This window comes from Castanea sativa, chromosome 9 (genome assembly GCF_040712315.1).
Source record: "Castanea sativa cultivar Marrone di Chiusa Pesio chromosome 9, ASM4071231v1".
In the NCBI taxonomy this organism is placed as follows: domain Eukaryota; kingdom Viridiplantae; phylum Streptophyta; class Magnoliopsida; order Fagales; family Fagaceae; genus Castanea; species Castanea sativa.
This window is the reverse complement of record NC_134021.1, coordinates 31,438,169-31,456,844: the sequence shown is the minus strand read 5'-3', so window position 1 is coordinate 31,456,844 and position 18,676 is coordinate 31,438,169. Positions and strand designations below refer to the sequence as shown.

The following is an 18,676-nucleotide window of genomic DNA, read 5'->3' as shown; positions in this document are numbered from 1 at the left end:
ATCAGCTTACCACAAGCCACACTTGATGAAAAGTGCGTTCCAAAGAGGGACAATCCTAATGCAGTTGATTTTTAAAGCTAGCTGTTATTGATTCTTATGTTGTATGATAAGTAGTTCATTTTACTTGTAATAGCCCTTATCACTTGTAACAGAAAGTTAGTTAGCTAATGGGTTGTTAGTGATAAGTGCAATAGCATATTAGTTAGTTAGAGAAGTTTGTTAGACTTTGGCTAATCACATGGCAGCCACATGGTGGGTTTTTGTAACTAGCTCAACAAGTTGCTTATGTAACTATAAATAAGCAAGGCTGCCCTCATGGTAACAAGTTGAATATTGAATCCAAGAAATCTTTGCCTATAAGATATTATTCTAGGAATGTGTCTCTTGAAGAGTTAGTTCATTCTTTCTTTTCTCTAAGCAACTTAACTTTTTAAAATAGCCTTCCTTTTCACTGATTTCCTCCATCAAGACCACCTGTTCCTTCAATGCCCTTTTGCCTCTTATTTGTGTTCCTTTGTTTTTAGTTTATTTGGTATATCCTGTGTTGTGGCAAAACAAGTAGTTGATAGAATAATAGAATCTTTGAAGGGGAGGAGCGTTCTATTATTGAGTTGGAGCGCATTTTCCTTCTGTCTTTATTCTAATAGAGGACGGCTTTGAGTGGTCTTGCCATACCCTCTGTTTTAGATTTCGTAGATTTATGTAATTTTTAGTAGGTTTTTGCTTTCTTTGTACACTCCATGTGTATGAAGGAAGTTGTTTTCTTGTTCTTGTATTTTTTTGTATTTTCAATGAAGTTTTTTATTTACCGATCAAAAAAAAAAAAAAAATCTTTCCTTATTCACTGTCCATAAGTCTGTTGGTGATAGATTAGGAATAAATTAAGAAGTAGAACAAATTCTCCAATTTGTCCTACGTTAGTTTGCTTAAGAACGCATATAAACTTTGGGCAATTCTTACTGATTATAGCTCATATCCAAACATCTGACTGGTGAATGCAGCACCCATGAACTTCAGGCAGAATCTTGGGCAAGAACATGGTTGGCTCCCTGGTAAGATGGTCTTCCCTAGAAGAAGAGTTTTGTACTAGACGGTGAAGATGAAGGAAAGGGTTGAAACGAAGTACAAACCTTTAATTGGATTATAACATGCTCTACAATATTTCGTTGCTGACTTGCATAATGTTTTTGTGGAGAACTGACAGATTTTGGGTTCTGTTTTAATTTCTAATCATTGTGCAAGCTGGATTAGAAGTAGATTTCCTTGTGCTATTTGCAAGCTAGATATCGAAAAAGTACATGACCATGTGGATTGGTACACATTCTGGTTTCTTTGGCAGTAGATTTCCTAAGTTTTTTAATTCGTATTGAGATTTACAGTTGGATTGTGAGATAAACAATTATCCTTTCTAGTCAAGATCTCTATTATCACTAACCTGGTTTGGTGTGATTTATTATTGCTATAGTTGATTAATGGAGAAAGAATGTATTGGTTATCTTTTCCCAGTGTTAAATACAGTGTGATCTTTAACAATTGCTGTGCTTGCTCATTTTCATGCTTACTCTCATTAACAGATGTGTTTAATTGTTCATTACAGGGTTACTGTAATTTTCTCCCAGAAGAAAAGTTGCTGCAAGCAGTAGAAGTTGGGCAGGTTGTTTACTTCATTTAAGTATGTAGCTTAATTGCTACATTGTTATTATTTCTATTTTTCTAGTTTAAAGAACACAATGCTAAATAGCCTATTGGGTATTTTTTGGTCAAGTTTTTAATTTGATGTTTTAATTGGCTTGTCTTGCCCCTTTACATGTCTAAGTTGCATGGCATTGTCTGTTCTTTTAGACGTTTTCTAATGTATAAGCAAAGAGGGTCTCAATCTAAATTTGACCCAAATAAATGAATGAGGGTCTCGATAAGAACTTGACATTGACTATATATATAGAGTGGTACATCATAAATTGTACCGTAAGGCAGCACCATGCATCTCTCCTAGTCTTGTTTTCCACAAGCTAGTGACATTTCTAAGGGAGCACATGTCAACATTGTGGATTATAACTTAGTCTGGTACATTTGTATTTAATTGTTTGGACAGAATTGTGCTAGCAGTTCATGCTTTTTAACTTCTCATTGGTTAGTTGATTATTAAAGTACTTTCTCGATGTTATGTGGTGAAGCTTATTGGGAAGTTCTTGTTTTGACCCTATGAGTTGTAATTGATCTAGAAGTCATTTTATTAAGAGTCATTTTATCTTTTGACCTGCTTTCTTTGTAAAATATAATTTTTTTTGAAGTGTATACCTTGTCATTTCTAGAATATTTGCAACTACCTCAGGAAGTGAGAGTTTAATTAGCAATTGTTTCTTCTAGTGAAGTATCCCTCAACAGCAGATGAATCTGCATAGATGGATAACTATTTATCTGTTTGCTAATATCAGGATGCAGTACGAGCAATTTGCAATGAGGTGGAGGCTTTGGTTAAGAAGTGTGGGAAACCAAAAATGCTTGACGCAATCAAATTACCTCCTCCTGAGCTATATAAGCATGTGGAAGTATGTTTTATATCCCTTTTATTTAATCAATATCATCATCTTTCTCTCTCTCTCTCTCTCTCTCTCTCTCTGACAAGTATTAATTTAAATTTATTGCATACTTTTTTTCATTGGTAAGTTACACATGCACCTGATGGGTCTTGAAGTCATGACCCCCACCCTCTATCTAGAAGGCTAGAACTTGTAAGGGTAGCTGCCAGTTGAGCTAGAGCTCATTAGCATTTATTGCGTACTTCTTAAAATGCAATTGTAATCAGGCAGCTTACTGAAGAGTGTATTTGGTTTTTCCCTTAATAAATTTTTTTCCCAATGTTTTGTGATGTGGGTGATAAATGTAAATTTTGAATGATGGATAATGTATTGGAAAGGTAATGTATTTTACAAGGATTGTATCTTTTACAGTGTTTTATTAACTGGTAGCATCTGGTATGTGATTTGCAACGCCTCTTGTTTTTATAAACTGGTCAAAGGGTATAGAAGAAGCCATGTTATTCATTATCTCAAGCAGCTGTTTTCCCATTGATATTAGTAAGAACAGCTCTTTTTTGTCATGATGTTGGATTGTGTCCACATCCCCCCCCCCTCCCCCCAAAAAAAAAAAACAGGAGACAGGAAAAAAAGTTTCTTGCTCAAATAATTGTTGCTGCGGCACCTACAAGTTGCACCATTTTAGCAAGGTGGGGTTGGATGGGGTGCTACTGGGGGAGGTTAAAAGTCACCGCTTGTTGAGGGTGAAGCTTCTCATGCTAGCAGTGTTGAGGCATTCTTCATAGGGCACCAACATGAGTGTTTGTGGTGGTACTGGTGCTCATGTGAGCCTTTGGCAAAGGATATGGACTAATGGACTTGGGTCCGAGGGTGGGGTTTATTTTTTTAAATGGCGGAAAAGTCTCCTTAAGTAGATAACTGATGTGGATTCTTCTATGCCATAGGATTGTTTGCAAATGTGACATGTTATAAACCTCATACTGGATACTACTCGTTAATAACAAATTGGCATTTTTACTGGAGGTTCTTTGAAATTTGGCTGTCGTACTTGGGGATGCTCTCCAAGTAGTTAGTCATTGTCACAGCCAGGAAAACATTAATCACATTTGCATGATACTCCCCGTAATTGCTTTTATAATACAGATCAATCTAGTACGTGCTTAATTTGGGATTGACACGTATTTGTGTGATGCATTTACATACCAAATCATTGTTAACTCACATTCCAAATCCTTGGAAAATTTTGGTATGAGGTTCCTCAATTTCCTTCACTTATATTCTTGATATCCTTGTAGTTAGAATTGTAAAATATGAAGATTTAGGGTTACGTAAGAAGAATGAGGAAGAGAAGAATAGAGAGAGACATAGAGAGAGAGGAAAGAAAGAAAAGGTCTAGGGCATAATCAATTAGGCCCACACCTTAGCATATATTTATATTAGGGTTTATAGCATGATTACAAAAATACCCTTATTAATAAGCTAATATAAAAATAACTAGAACTAATGAGACTTGTTTTGTGTTACATGCAATGCCAACAAGATACATGGTGCTGCTATGTTAGTTTTGGTACTATTTATCATGACATAGGGAGCTCCTCAAAAGGAATTGTACACTTTTGGTGTAACTAAACAAACACCTGCCCTAAGGGACTAAACATTCCAAACCATGGATGACTCACATACCAAATCCTTGACGTGAGATACCATAATGCCCCACAATCGATAGTATCCAAAGACCAACACTTAATCTTGTATGGGATTAGGTTCCATACAATATAGATAACTATTTAGAAAACATTGTCATACTCTAAATATAACTGTAAAATATAATTTATGCAAACCTCACACGAACAGATGCTTTCTCATATATATATATATATATATATATATATATATATAGAAATTATAGCGTTCACAATTAGTATACACTCCAGAAATTTAATTCATGTATTTATGGTCAAACATTAAATGCACAACTCAAATATGAAGGCAAGTATTTCTATGCATTTTAGGTATCACACACATGCACATCAATTGCACAAATTATGTAAGATTGGGAGAGAAACTAGGGTGTTGGATCCAAAAGACCCTTTTATGTGGTTGGTTTCAATTTTAAAGCTTGATCTTAGCTAGACTTGTTTTTCTAGGATTTCGTTTCAATTTCTCCATCCTCGATTATTTCTATATCTTTTTCAGTACTTTGGATAATTATAGTTTTTGGAATATGAATTGTAATTAGTGGTAAGTATAATAATTCACCATGTGCAGGAAATTGCTGGAGATGAGTTGGTGAAAATCTTGCAAATTAGGAACAAAATACCTAGAAGAAAAGCTCTCACATCATTGGAAGAAAAGGTTCTGACTATACTTACTGAAAATGGTTATGTCGAAACAGATACAGTTTCAGGAGCTGCTGAAACATTACCAGATTTATTTGAGGATGAGGATGAGGATGAGGAAGTGGTTGTGGATGGTGAAGTAGATGAAGGGGATTTTCATATAAAGCCAAATTCACGAAAGTCTACGCCCTTGGTAACATACAATTATAAAGTATTTATAGAATTGATGATGTTGAAATTTTAATTTTCCTTTATGGGTTAACAATTTAATTCTTTTTTTTTTTTTTTTTTTATTGTTGTGAGGTTTTTAGAAATTTTTATTGATGAATGAATTATTTCTGATCTATCTTCTATGTTGTTAAATTTATAAATAGAATATTGTGATGCAAATTTCAATTGATTACAATTATTGTTCTTTTCCAGCTTTTTTCTGAGGTAGATGTGAAGCTAGTTTTTAAAGAAGTAACATCAAAATTCTTGCGAAAGCGCATTGTGGAGGTAAGGTGCTTTCTTTCTGTTAAATAGATGATGGGTACAAAAATGAACATATTTCCCTTCCTAGTAGTGCTGACTTATAATTTGGTGTTAGTAACAACTCCTTCAAGTTGCCATAACTATTACAGAGATGCTGGTTTGCATTATTTTGTGGAACTGATTTGCATTTGCATCATAGGGCTGATAATAATTCTCCAGTCCATGCTAGTAACGTTTTGGTAATCTGAAAGTACTCTGATTTATGATTTGATTGGCTGAATTGTCTTGATCTCTTCATAAAGGTAGGCTTGTACTTAACCTTTTGTAAATATAGATGTCATAAATACACTCTGGTGATCTATATCCGTTTTACTGTTGGAGAAATGAAAGATAAAAAGGATATTGCTCAGAAAAAGAGGTTCTCTTACTATTGATTCCTTATATAAATAGGGTAATTACAATGGGGCAAGACCATTCTTGAATGGGCTAGCTGGTAAGGACACCTCCCCTTAGAAGTTCCTAGAAACTTCCTGACCCCTTCTAGAAGAATGCCAAGCATAAAATACAAGGTACAACCCATAATATTATTATCTTCCTATTTTTCTGACACTCCCCCTCAAACTAGAGCATTTATGTCAGTCATGTAGACAGCTTGGAACATAGAGTGGCAAGCTACTTCAATGTTCCTGGTCTTCTCATGGAATCTACTTCAATGCAACTGGTGGCTGTTGGGGAACCCAATAATGAGCTTTTGTGTATGAGGAAGGAGGATGGGGGTGGTGAGTGCTTTCCTGTGGATCTGAACAACTTGCCCATTTGATCTTAGACAAAACCAAAGCTGGATGGAATGGTGGATTTGGGAAGTTAGAGGCGTCAAGATAGGTGTTACAACTTGCCTCCTGAGCATGAGGATAAACTGTTTAGCTTGTTAGGTGTGAAAAGCCCTTGAATTACCCGGTAACTGGTTCTGGCGGGTGGGGTCAGTTGCTCGTAGGAATTTGATTAACTGTGAGGATTGTTGTATAGTATGCTTTGTGACGTGCAACTAATCTGAGTGAAGTTCTCCTACGTTATAACAATAAAAAAATAAAGAAGAAGAAGAAGAAGATAGGTATTACAACTTAGAACAGATGCAAAGGTTTAATGTTGTCTTGGGCATCCCTATTCTATTAAGGGATTTCATGACGAAGTATTGGGGTATTTTGAGAGTTGAAAGTCATTGGAAAACTGGTCTTGGGGGTTAGACAGAAATGCCATAGTTCTTCAACAAAGGACTTAAGGCAATGGAAGAATTTAGAGTCCTGTATAAATTATATGCAAGGAGTGGATTCTGTAGAAGAGCCAATAGGGTTAAATGATTTGAGGAAGAAGGAAATAATCAAAAACCGCGGGAGGGTTGTTGATAAGGTGGGATAAACGAATTGTGGAAAGGGTTGGCTTCTGCTCTGGGGGATTTACTTTGTTCAGTTTGTTGGAAATATTGAGGATAGCTCTGAATGGGTTTCTTGAAGGGGTTTATGAGCCAAACAAAGATAGGGAGCTTGGAAAGTTATGGGTTGATCTAATAGAAGTAGTAGAGAAGTGGGCTTTTTGATGGGTGGCAGGGCACTTCAATACTGTTCGCTATTCTCATTAGAGAGCTAGAGCTGTCAAATTTACTGGAGCTATGATGGAATTATTAAACTTCATTGACAAGATGCATCTAACAGAATCTGAAAGGGGTTCCTGCGCATGACATACAACTAGTATATTCCTGCTATGTCCCGGAAAGATAGATTCTTGGTTTCTACCAAGTGGAAGGAACATTTTAGGGATTCGCAGAAACTGCTGACCTGTGTCATATCTTTGCTCAAAAAAATTTCAACTTGTATGATAAATTTTGTTGACATAATTTTGCAATTTTTTTTAGAAAGTATAGAAAGTAATAGGGATTCTCATTTTAAGTTCTATCTTGGTTCAAATCTTCATTTTATTACTTTGTTGTTGGGTAGATAATATAAGTTACCATTATTAACACACAAACCAAAATAAATTGACCAACAATTTAATAATTTTATGGTCAACTTTTACAAATGAAATGCTTTGTCAATAACATTGTCAACAGTGACAGCAACCAATAGATAGTCTAGGCAAAGTATAATGATAAACATATCATGATTATCTTATTTATGAGTCAAATGAAATGGGCAAGAGAAAGAACGCTGCAAATTATTAACCGTTTGAGTATATGTAGTTGCTAAACATCTCCAAGAACACATGTAAAATAGCAAAACTGAATGTGGGAGAGGAATATTACTTGATAACTTGAGATTGAGGAGATTGGATTTTGTGGATTTTGGAGAGGAATAGAACTTTTGGCTTGTCTTGGGTCATACCTAGATCGATTCCAGATTTGCTTTTTGGCTGGTGGAATTGGTTGGGGAAGCACTCATCTCAGATTTGGAATTTAGTTCCATTGGGCATCCTATGGTGTGTTTGGAAGGAGCGGAATCGGCGGGCTTTTGAGAATTTGGATAGCACCGGTGATCAGTTGCTTGCTTCTTTTAGTGTGACTCTTTTTTATTGGTCTAGGGCTTGGGGACTCACGACTAGTGACTCTCCCCCTTCTTTTTTTAGCTCACTTTCTCTTTTGTAGTTTTTCTGTTGTTTGGTTTTCTTTTTTATTTTTGTTCTGAGTTCTTCCTCTTGTTTTTTCTAGGTTTGCTCTATGTTCTTCATGCATAGAGTAGCCTTTCGTGTACATATATCACTCTTACTTATCAAAAAAAAAATTACTTGACTAGAACTTCAACCAATTAATACTTTGACTCTCTAAGAATTGCAGAAAAAAAAAGGTCTCTAAGATTTGTCCCATTCTTAACTGTATAGAGGTCAAATATCTCAAAGCATTCTTCTACACCAAGGCGGCAAATTAACCACCCCCCCCCCCCCTGGTGATTGATTTCCAATCAGCAAGCACATTTGATAACTTCCTTCTGGCATTAAATATTCTTCCCTCCCTTACATAATAGTGGGAGCTTATGTTAAACGCTGACAAAATCAATAAAAAAAATATATTTACTGCTTACAGCTATATAAACATTCAACAAAAATGCTACAAAAAATTCATAACACTATCATTTCATACAGATATAACCAAACTTTTTGAGTGAGCTATTTAGAGTAAATATAGATCAATATCCAAAGGGCCATCCAAATCCAAGTTTTAGTTTGACATCCAAAACAATCACAAGCAAATTAACCTTATGTTTGAATGGAGGGAGAGTAGAGGGGAAGGTCCGATTGCCTTCCTCTCGTCTTTCCTCATCTCCCTTCATTCCAAACATACCCTAAAGCTCAACTCAAGATGAACAAAAGTATCCAAGATGGTCGGAATCCAAGTTTACAAAAATGCATTTATGAGAATGTCACATATAAAAAAATCATTAAAAGAAAACTCATATTTATGCCAGCAAAATGAAACTGGCCTTCCTGTTTTAGTAAGCAGCATTCTCTCTATCTTTATGCTAGAAAATTGAAACTGACCTTCCGTGTCTGCAAGATATTTATTATGAGTTAAGATGCATGGATAGTGAAAGATCAGGGAAAATTAATGTATTAATTAGAAAGAATGTTATGCATTAAAATGAAAATCTGAAACTGATAGTATGGAGCAACCTCCTGGAAGTTCATACTTTGTTCTGTAGTCTTTAAATTACTAAAAATTATTTAAGTGGTTGGCTATATTTGATAGAATTATAGTTACTGAGTTTAAAAGGTGGAAGATTAGGAAAGAACAGACAGTTTTATAGTAGCTAAACTGTAATTGAGGGTTATGTTGTTGGTATTTCTTGATAGAAACTATTGTTAAGAGCTGAGATCTTATAATGAAGGTGCATAGTCAGCAAAGTTTAAGGTGCAGACTGCAGACCAATGGTAGTTTTAGGTTTAAAATATTGGAAAAAGTAGGGTAATTTGAGGCTGTACATAATGTAACTGCTGAATACTTGAGAGAAAAATATAATTGCAGCTGAGTAGAATTTTTTATTTATTTTTCGAATGCTACAGCTGAGTAGAATATTGAAGAAGTGTAGCAGAGGATATTTAATTAGGATTAAGGCTTAGTTGAGTTGAGTTGAGTTGATAATAGTCAATAGAAGCTGAAGGAATGTCTCGAATTCCTCTGAGAGCTGTTCATTCAGATTCATCAATAGCTTGTTATTTTCTTCTTGAGGCGGGTTTTCATACCTAGGATACCTTAGGCCTGGCTTCTGGGTTTATTAGGGCTATGTCAAACAATTTGGATCCTTTTGTCAACTTAATGTGACTGATGCAAGCAAGTTATTTCTTAAATGATTTTTTGCTGCACTTGTTACAGGGTGGTAGAAGAAGTGATGGACGCGCCTTAGATGAAATACGTCCTATAAACTCAAGATGTGGATTACTTCCAAGGGCACATGGAAGTGCTCTTTTCACCCGAGGGGAAACACAGGTTTGATGCAATCTAATTTTGACTTTGAATACAAGCCTTCATGATTACCCGCTAATGTTTATTTTCCTGCATGTGTGTACATGGAACTCCTTTCTTTCCTTTTCTCCCCATCGATACAAGTTTATATAAAAACATCTTTATATGATTAACAATTGAGTGTGTGGGTGTGTATGTTCATATGCATGTGTTGCGTGTGTGCATGGGGATTACTCCAACCCACTGAGTAATGTTGCCTTTCCTAGTGTTTGATTCTTTAAAGCATTTACTTCTATCCACTTAATCATATTCTTCTTAATATTTGTTACTAAATAAATGGGGAGTAATTGCACTGAACAAACAGAAAGAAAAAAAATTAACATGTGCTAAGTGCTGCCTCTTGCCCCTTAAGGGAGATTTTGTAGTTCAACAGTAGGAGGGGTGGGTTTTGGGCATATGACTGCACTGAAGAAAAAAAAAGAGATCAGAAATAATAGTAATTGTTCTGTGGTTTGACCCCTTTATAGTTCCACATTTAACCCATGTGAGGGGTAGGTATGTGTTGAATTTTGTAGAAATTTTATGCTAGATTAATTTGATTTTCCCTAATATTGATTTTATTATACTTAAATAATAATATATGGACTACAAATATCTGGACAATATTTTCCAACGCTCTCCCTCAAGCCTAAGCAAAGATATTGCATAAGCCCAGCTTGCTTAGAATGGTATGAAAAACACTACATGCGACTCCTTTAGTTTAGAATTCTTCTAGTTGCTCTCCTATTTACATCAATGGAGTACAAATAATGTCATAATCTAGCTTCTCCTTGATGAAATTCATGCCAATGTCAACATGCTTAATCCTATCGTGTTGTACAAGATTGTGAGTAATATTAATAGCTACCTTGTTTTGATAATTCAATCATATAGGTTTGATGCAATAATAATCGTGGTTGCTGGAACTGATTTAGAGCAAATAAGAACAGGAGAATAGAAAGCGTATACGGAAGAAACAAACCCAAAATATGGCTTTAGAGAATGCTTCTCTAAAATATGTATTTTAATGAGTAAAAGATTGTCTACATTAACCCATACTTGACATATAAATAGCACTACATTCTCTAGTGACAATAATTACTCTCCCTACTTCCAAGATCATGCATTCAAAAGGTCATGAAACTCACATTAGGACGTATTGACAGACTTAAAATTCTACACAAACTACAACATAAGGGAATAAATAATAAATTGAACAGCCTTCAAGAAATATTAAATACATTTTTGAAAAATCATATCTAGCAGGCTGTATCCGTCTCCCTTGATTTTAGAAAGCTTGTCCTCGAGTTCAAGTTTAGATCCATCCCCCAATCTATTGCAAGTCTAGTCATTCCTTTCCATACTTTTTTTCTCAGCTATAAAAGTGGAACCGACATGCTACTGGTCAATCTTTTCTCGCTCATGATAAACCGTGCTAAACGAATTGCCATTTGTAATTTGTTTTTCCAAAGTGTAGCACATGAGACAAATGCTAAGAACAAATCAGCATTGTTATGGGCATAAGCTAGGGGCAAATCAGTAAATCAATGTATTCATTTATATAAATAATATTTAACATGTTATGGTAATTAGTTTGATAAACCTGATACATGTCTTTCTCCCACAAGATGGCATCAGAGCAAGGTTAGCGACCATCTGCTGGTGTGAAAGTCGTGTGAGTAGTCCTTTTCATTTAGTTCACTTTGATATTTGGGGTCCAAACGTCCAATAAACACTCCTTATTAGGATTTAGAGATTTTGTCATTTTTTTTTCATGATTATTCTTGGGTCACCTATCTTTAACTTATGAAAGAAAGGTTTGAATTGTACTCAATTTTCAAATAATTTTTTATGGAAATAAAGACTCAATTTAATGCTTCACTTTGTATTTTTTAATCTGATATTGCTCGTGAGTATTTTCGTACATCTTTGTCTCAATTTTTTGATGATCATGGTATTTTTCACCAATCTAAAAAAAAAATAGAGGTCCTGAATGCAAAATGTGTTATTTGTTAGAGGTCACTTGTGCCCTATTGTTTCATATGCGTGTTCCCAAATTAGCCCATACTTGATAAATAGCACTACATTCTCTAGTGATAACTTTCATGATAATTACTCTCTGTAGTTCCAAGATCTTGCAGTCAAAAGGTCATGCAAGACTTTTGACTCAAATTAGGACGTATTGACTGGCTTAAACACAAACTACTACATAAAGGACTAAATAATAAATTGACCAGATTTTAAGAAATATTAAATACATCTTTGAAAAATCATATCTAGCTGGCTGCATCAAGGTTCCTGTGTGTTAGAACCAGCTCTTTTTACATCATCCTCACCCAAAGTTCACATTTACCATAAGCCATTGCATGGAAATTAGCCTCTGCACTAGACCCGACGACAATTGCATGTTTCTTGCTTCTCCAAAAGACCAAATTTTCTCCATCAAAGGTGCGATACACCAAGGTGGATCTCCTATTAGTAGAACCTACCCAGTCAGGATCTGTATAGGGTTTTACTATTAAGAGCATTAGCATCAGCTGTGCTATGCCAAATGTCATTTTACCACCCCAAAACCTACTTTATTTTATTATACAATTGCATTTGACATTACTCCATACATCAGGTGTTCTATTTTTCCATTCAACACATTAAAATAATATATAAACTACATTAAAATAACATTAAAATAAAAACTCAATTTATTAAAAAAAATTACAAAACAAACCCAAAGCCTCAGTCCCTACTACCCCCACAAATCCACAGCCCACTACCACTCCACAGTCCACCACCACCTCATCCCCACTAGATTAGAACCCACCGCCACCACTACCACAACCACAAACTCACTACTAGCAACCGTCGTCCAAAATCAACCCCCAACCACCACAACCCACCAAAACTAAATCAACCCAAAATGTAAAACAAAATCCCAAAAAAAATAAAAATAAAAACACAACCAAATTAAAAGTAGAACAAGCTGGTAAGAGAGATGGAAGATCGGCCAGTGGTGGATGCTTTTTTTGTGGTGGTTTCTTCAGACTAGTGGTGGTGGGTTCAGATCGGTGGTTCTACAAAGCGGCTTCAAATGATGGCTGAGATGGGCTTCAAGCGATGGTGATGGCTTCTGGCCTGGGTTTGGTCGGAGAGGGAGGCAGAGAGGGTGACCAGAGAGAGGAGTGCAGGGAGGAGAGGGAAGAGAGAGAGAGCAGAGACAGAGGCAGACCAAATGAGAAAGAGGGAGGGAAGATAGAGAGTGTGAAGAAAAAATTTAGAAAGAGAGGGCCCACCGGGTGAATAAAAAAACAATAAAAATTTTTCCAACATGGTACAGTGCTGTTCTATTAATAGAAGACACTGTAGCATGTTGGAAAAGAATTTGAGATTTGGAACACCTCATGAAGCAAAGGTTTTGGTGTTTGGTTTGCCAAATGCCAATGCTATATGACCATGATTAGAGAAGAGTAATTCTCGAATAAGAGTGTGTTTCAAATGATATGGTAAACAATATTCATATAATAAACCCGAGGAGCATGCATAAATTTACTAACCATGCTAACTGAAAAAGCAATATTAGTGTGATTGTGAGACAAAATAATCAGTCTCCCAACTGGCCATTGGTATCTCCCGGCCAATAGACAATCTGAATCTTCCTCCAATCTATGATTTTGTTCCACTACCGGGGTATCACAGGCCTAGCTCCAAAGCATTCCAATTTTTCTAAGTGATCAAGGACATATTCACTGTTGGTATATTAAAATACCTTGCTTGGACTTTGCTACTTCAATACGCAGAAAATTATTTAGAGCTCCAAGGTCCTTTAATTTAAATTCCTTGGCCAGATATCCTTTCAATCATTCTATTTCCTCAATAGCATTGCCTGTTACCATATCATCGATAAAAGCAATACGAGTGGTACCCCTATCTAAAGGTGAGCGCTTGATAAAAAATGCGAGCACTCTGAGCCTGCCTGTATCTACAAGCCCCATGGCCTGACTGAACCGTTCAAACCATGCTCTAGGAGATTGTTTTGACTTTTGTGCAATGATTTATTCAATTTGCAGTCCTGTCCATGAGTTGATAGGCTCCTAAACCTGGGGAACATCCATGTAAACCTCTTATCACTGAGGAAGAATTTTTTAGATCAAGCTGTTTAATAGTCCAGTTCATATTTGCTGCTAATATACTCATAGAATTCATCTTAGCCACAAAAGCAAATGTCTCTTGATAGTCAATCTTATACGTCTAAGTGAACCCCTTTGTGACCAATCTAGTCTTGTACCTATCTATGGAACATCAGCCTTGTGCTTGCCCACTATCTTTTTCCCTTTAGGAAACTCAACTAATTCCTAAGTATTGTTTTTATGCAATGCTGTCATTTCCTCAAACACATCATCTTTCCACTTCGGGTCAGTGAGAGCATCCTGTACATTATGATGAATAGGAACACAAGATAACTGGGACACAGATACGATAGTTTGGTGAAATATTTTGACAAGAAATATAATTTACTGTTGCTTTGGGGAAGTGCTTAACGATTGACAATCTACAAAAAAGAAAGGTTTGGATATTGGATTGGTGCTACATGTGCAAGTACAATGGTGAATTGGTTGATCATCTTTTTCTTCATTGTCTAGTTGCAATGGATATGTGGGCAATGTTGTTTGGATTGTTTGGAGTTAGTTGGGTCATGCCACAATCTGTAGTGGGGCTATTAGCATGTTGGCAAGACAAATTTGGTTGTCATCGAAATGGGTATATATGGATGATTGTTCCACATTGCTTATTGTGATGTCTTTGGAGAGAGAAATAGCAAGTGCTTTGAAGATAAGGAGAGGGAGCTATTTTTCTTTAGAACCTTAATAGATTGGTTGGCTACTTTGCGGAACCAATCATTTTTATCTTTTTTTGATTTCTTAGATTCTTGTAATTTTTGTTCTTGATTGTTTAACCCTTGTACACTCCCTGTGTACTAGGGTGTTTCCTTTTTTGATATCAATAAACGTCTTACTTATCAAAAAAAAGAATTTGATATTAAATGTTGAGTGCAAGATCTAATGCTCCTACAAAAGGAAATAGGAGTATCATCATTCTTATTATTATCAGAAGGCAGAAGGAGAAGATATATATATATATATATAAAATAAAATAAATTATGATCAGAAATAGGAATGGGATTAGAGATACTACCTACACCTGAAGAAGTTGATTTATGTGTACTTAGATGGGTGATCTTCTCCTTCTGCCTTCTGAAATACTTTAGTTTGACATTCTTAGTAGGAAAAGGAAACTCCCCTTCAACCCAAGAAAGTTGCTGCTATTCCACGTGAATTGTATCGTGAATCGATTATCGTATCGTATATTGTAAGATATACAAACACCTAACAAAATTTATAAAAAAATATTATAGATATACATATAAAAGATAAATTTATTATAAATTCGAAATATATTTGACTAATGACTAATTTAATCATTACTTATGTAATAATATTTAACAAAGCTAACTAAATAAATCAAATTAATACGTACTTATAACATACACGTTCAAATTGATTAAACTAAAAAATGATAATACATGATATATGAGCCACAATAATAATTTATTTTCTTCATATTCTACATCTTGCCGAATCAACTCCGTCTAAGTCATCGCTGTCATAATGTTCATCATCTTGCGAAATTATTTCTTCATTGATATTTTCTTCATTATCATCAGCATTTACTCTATCTTCTTATTCTTTTATTTTTATAATTTTTCTTATATATATTTTGTCATTCTAGCTTCTTCGACATATAACAATAACAACAAAAATAAAAATAATTATATTGAAAATTAATACCTTATTCATAGTATAGAAAATAAATTTGCAAATATGAAAGTTAAGCGTTAAGTGTGTAGCCCAAATTTTTAGAAGACAGAGAAGAGAGGGAAAACAAAAAACAAACAAAACAAAAAAAGAAAAGAAAAGAATCTTGGACATGTTATTTTATTCAGCTCAATTAAGTAGCCCAATAATTTTGAGTTAAAAAAATCTTATAACTTGTTGGACTCGAATAAAAGCACAAATTTTAATATAAAAAAAAAAATCAATTTTAACCCACTTCTCTATGTAACGTATGATATGTACAATTCTACGAATCATACGATACAAACCTATGTATCGTACGATTCATGAGCACTTCCAATATGGAATTTTTTGTACACAACATGATGCGTATTGCATATCGTATGATACTAACAACTATGTCCTCATTAAGCTATTGAGATTCCATCAGATAAGGCTGTTTGGGTGGTTTTAAGAGTGATTCTTCATGGTTCAACTAACCAAGGCCGGAGAAATCACAAGCAATACACAAGAGTGAGCATGAGGCTCCTCTTCACTAGCTCTCTCCTCCTCAAGAGGAGTTGGGTCTATAAAAATGAGAACAAGACTCAAAGTAAGTAACATCCATGGTAACAAAAAATTTACAAGAGGATGGTAACAACGCTATCCTGTATGTGTTGCAGAATAGCCTAGAAAGATACACTTTAGGGCATGAGGATCTAGCTTACCACATGTGGAGTGCTGAGCATGGGCAATACCGTACAATCAAATACATGATGACATGAAGCAAGTCAGAGGAAGAGTGTGATGATAATACCTCTATTAGTGTCTTGAAATTGTGGACATTTGATTGATGAGTTATGCGGCTATGAGGGTAGCATCTGCCAAATCAAATTTTGGGACATTCATAGTGTTAAAATAATTGTTAAATGATTAAATTTACCATTTTCTAACAATTCAAACTTTTGGGATAATCAACAATTTTTATTTATGGTATTACAGCAGGTAGTCCTAAGCTCAACCTATGTCTTCACTTTACCTCCCATTTAAAAAGTTTAAAATCCCACATATTGGGCTCTTTTATTATGGGGGGAGTTGAGGACACACGTGAGAGTGAGGCAGTTTTAGAATAATGTTTAAATTGTTAAAACTCACTCTTTCCTCATAGATTAAGCTTTTGGGATAACTAATAATTTATCACATAGTAAGCAATAATGAACGTGCAATATCAAATAAATGATGATCTTTATGTTCAGTGACCCCATTTTATTGATGGGTATGCACACAAGATGTTTGGTGAATAGTCCCATGCTCACTAAAGTATGACTGAAGACCCTCATCTCTCCCATTTCAAATCAAACAATTTTAACCAAGGTAACAAGTTGATTTAATGCTATTTTTTGAAAGATGTTAAAGCAAGAAAATACATTACTTTTTTCTTTCAAAAAAATATACCAAGTACTTCGAGAGTAAATCATCAATAAATGTAACCATTGAAAACCAGACCAGGATACCTCATGAGAAGATGGGAGACATCAGTATGAACAATGGTAAATGGATGAAAACTGTTGCTAGAAGGTAAACAAAAAAAGAAAATCATGATGGTGCTTAGTAAGTTCGCAAGTTTCACAAAATTTGAGATATTTAACTTACAAACACAAAGAAGTGTGAATACGTAATAATTGAAATGGTAGATGGCCTAATCTTTGATGCCACAGCCACAACTGTGCAGTGGAGGGATCTAAAAGCCATGATTGAAATGCTCATGGGGCGGAGGAATCGAGGATATAAAGACCATCCTGCTAGCACTGCCAATCATCCTCCACATGTTAAGATCTTGGAAAATGCAAAAGGAAATTACCATTAGTGCAGTTTTATGTGCATAATAAAGTTTATTTATGTTCCTTGTTTCATGTATATAACGTTTTACTTATCAAAAAAATGTATATAATGTTATTATTTTTTATTTCTTACTTTTGTGTTTTACAGTCATTGGCAGTGATTACACTTGGTGATAGACAGATGGCACAAAGAATAGACAACCTTGAGGGTGCAGATGAACTGAAGAGGTTTTATCTCCAGGTCTCTTAATTTTCTTTTGATTTTGTATAATTATATGTGGAGAGCCTCTCTTATAGTTGCTCACAGCTATAAATATATTTGTCAGTCTATTTATGCCCTGAAATTTTTTATGATTTAATATTTTTTGGCCCATATTTATGGAACTAAAAATTGGTTGATTGTCCACCCAATTGTAGGCAAGTCATGAATCCCTTTAAACGTAAAATTTCTGAAGTTATTATTGTTTAATTTAAGATATGTCCAAGAAGAAGGCATGGGCCTTTGGATTTTTCTTCTACTTTGATTTTTCAAACTATTGGTTGAATTTTCACTTATCCCAAACTAACAAACAAACCCAAAAGATATATATATATATATATATTGGTTGAACTTAATTTTTGTTTGAAAAGATGAAGTGAGGTCGAAAATCATGAGATCATGGTCAATTTTTTTTATCTATAAAAATGGTTAGTTGTAATAAAACTTTTGGATTAAATAAGTCAATTCTTGTACAGAAAGAGAATTAATAAAGTGAGGGAAGATTACAGATGATGTCAAGTAGTTATTCTCTTCCACTTCCTATAAATTTTTAGATTTGTGAGCAAAGATTACAGATGATGTCAACTAGTTTAACATGCAATGCTGATTAGTGGATTTGAAGAATAAGAAGTTGCTGACTGCAATAAAATCTGTTTCTGTATGAACCTGTCACCCTTTGGTGCTCTACTGCTCTTCCTTTTATTCTGCCCCTGCATGCATCTTATACTGTATGAATGACTTGATCAAGGTAATTATTAGATGCACCTCTCATGATACTTTGTTTTTTGTTCTTTAATTTTGTTTGTTTATTTTTTTTGTCTTATGGATCTTCTCAATGTGCTGAAGAATCTGCTAATTATCACGTCATCTCTTGATGGATTTGCAACTTTAATATATTACTCCTGGCAAAATGTT

The 18,676-nt window shown here is 34.8% G+C and overlaps 1 protein-coding gene across 1 annotated transcript in view; it reads left to right on the top strand.

Moving 5' to 3' along the window:
* The window catches only part of LOC142610200 (polyribonucleotide nucleotidyltransferase 1, chloroplastic), a 63,539-nt gene that overhangs the window by 31,458 nt on the left and 13,405 nt on the right, over nt 1-18,676 (top strand). Inside the window, exons 8-13 of the mRNA XM_075781950.1 lie at nt 1,598-1,654; nt 2,436-2,549; nt 4,806-5,069; nt 5,300-5,374; nt 9,708-9,821; nt 17,651-17,743. Coding sequence (XP_075638065.1) covers nt 1,598-1,654; nt 2,436-2,549; nt 4,806-5,069; nt 5,300-5,374; nt 9,708-9,821; nt 17,651-17,743 — 717 coding nt within the window. The remainder of the gene's footprint in view (nt 1-1,597; nt 1,655-2,435; nt 2,550-4,805; nt 5,070-5,299; nt 5,375-9,707; nt 9,822-17,650; nt 17,744-18,676) is intronic.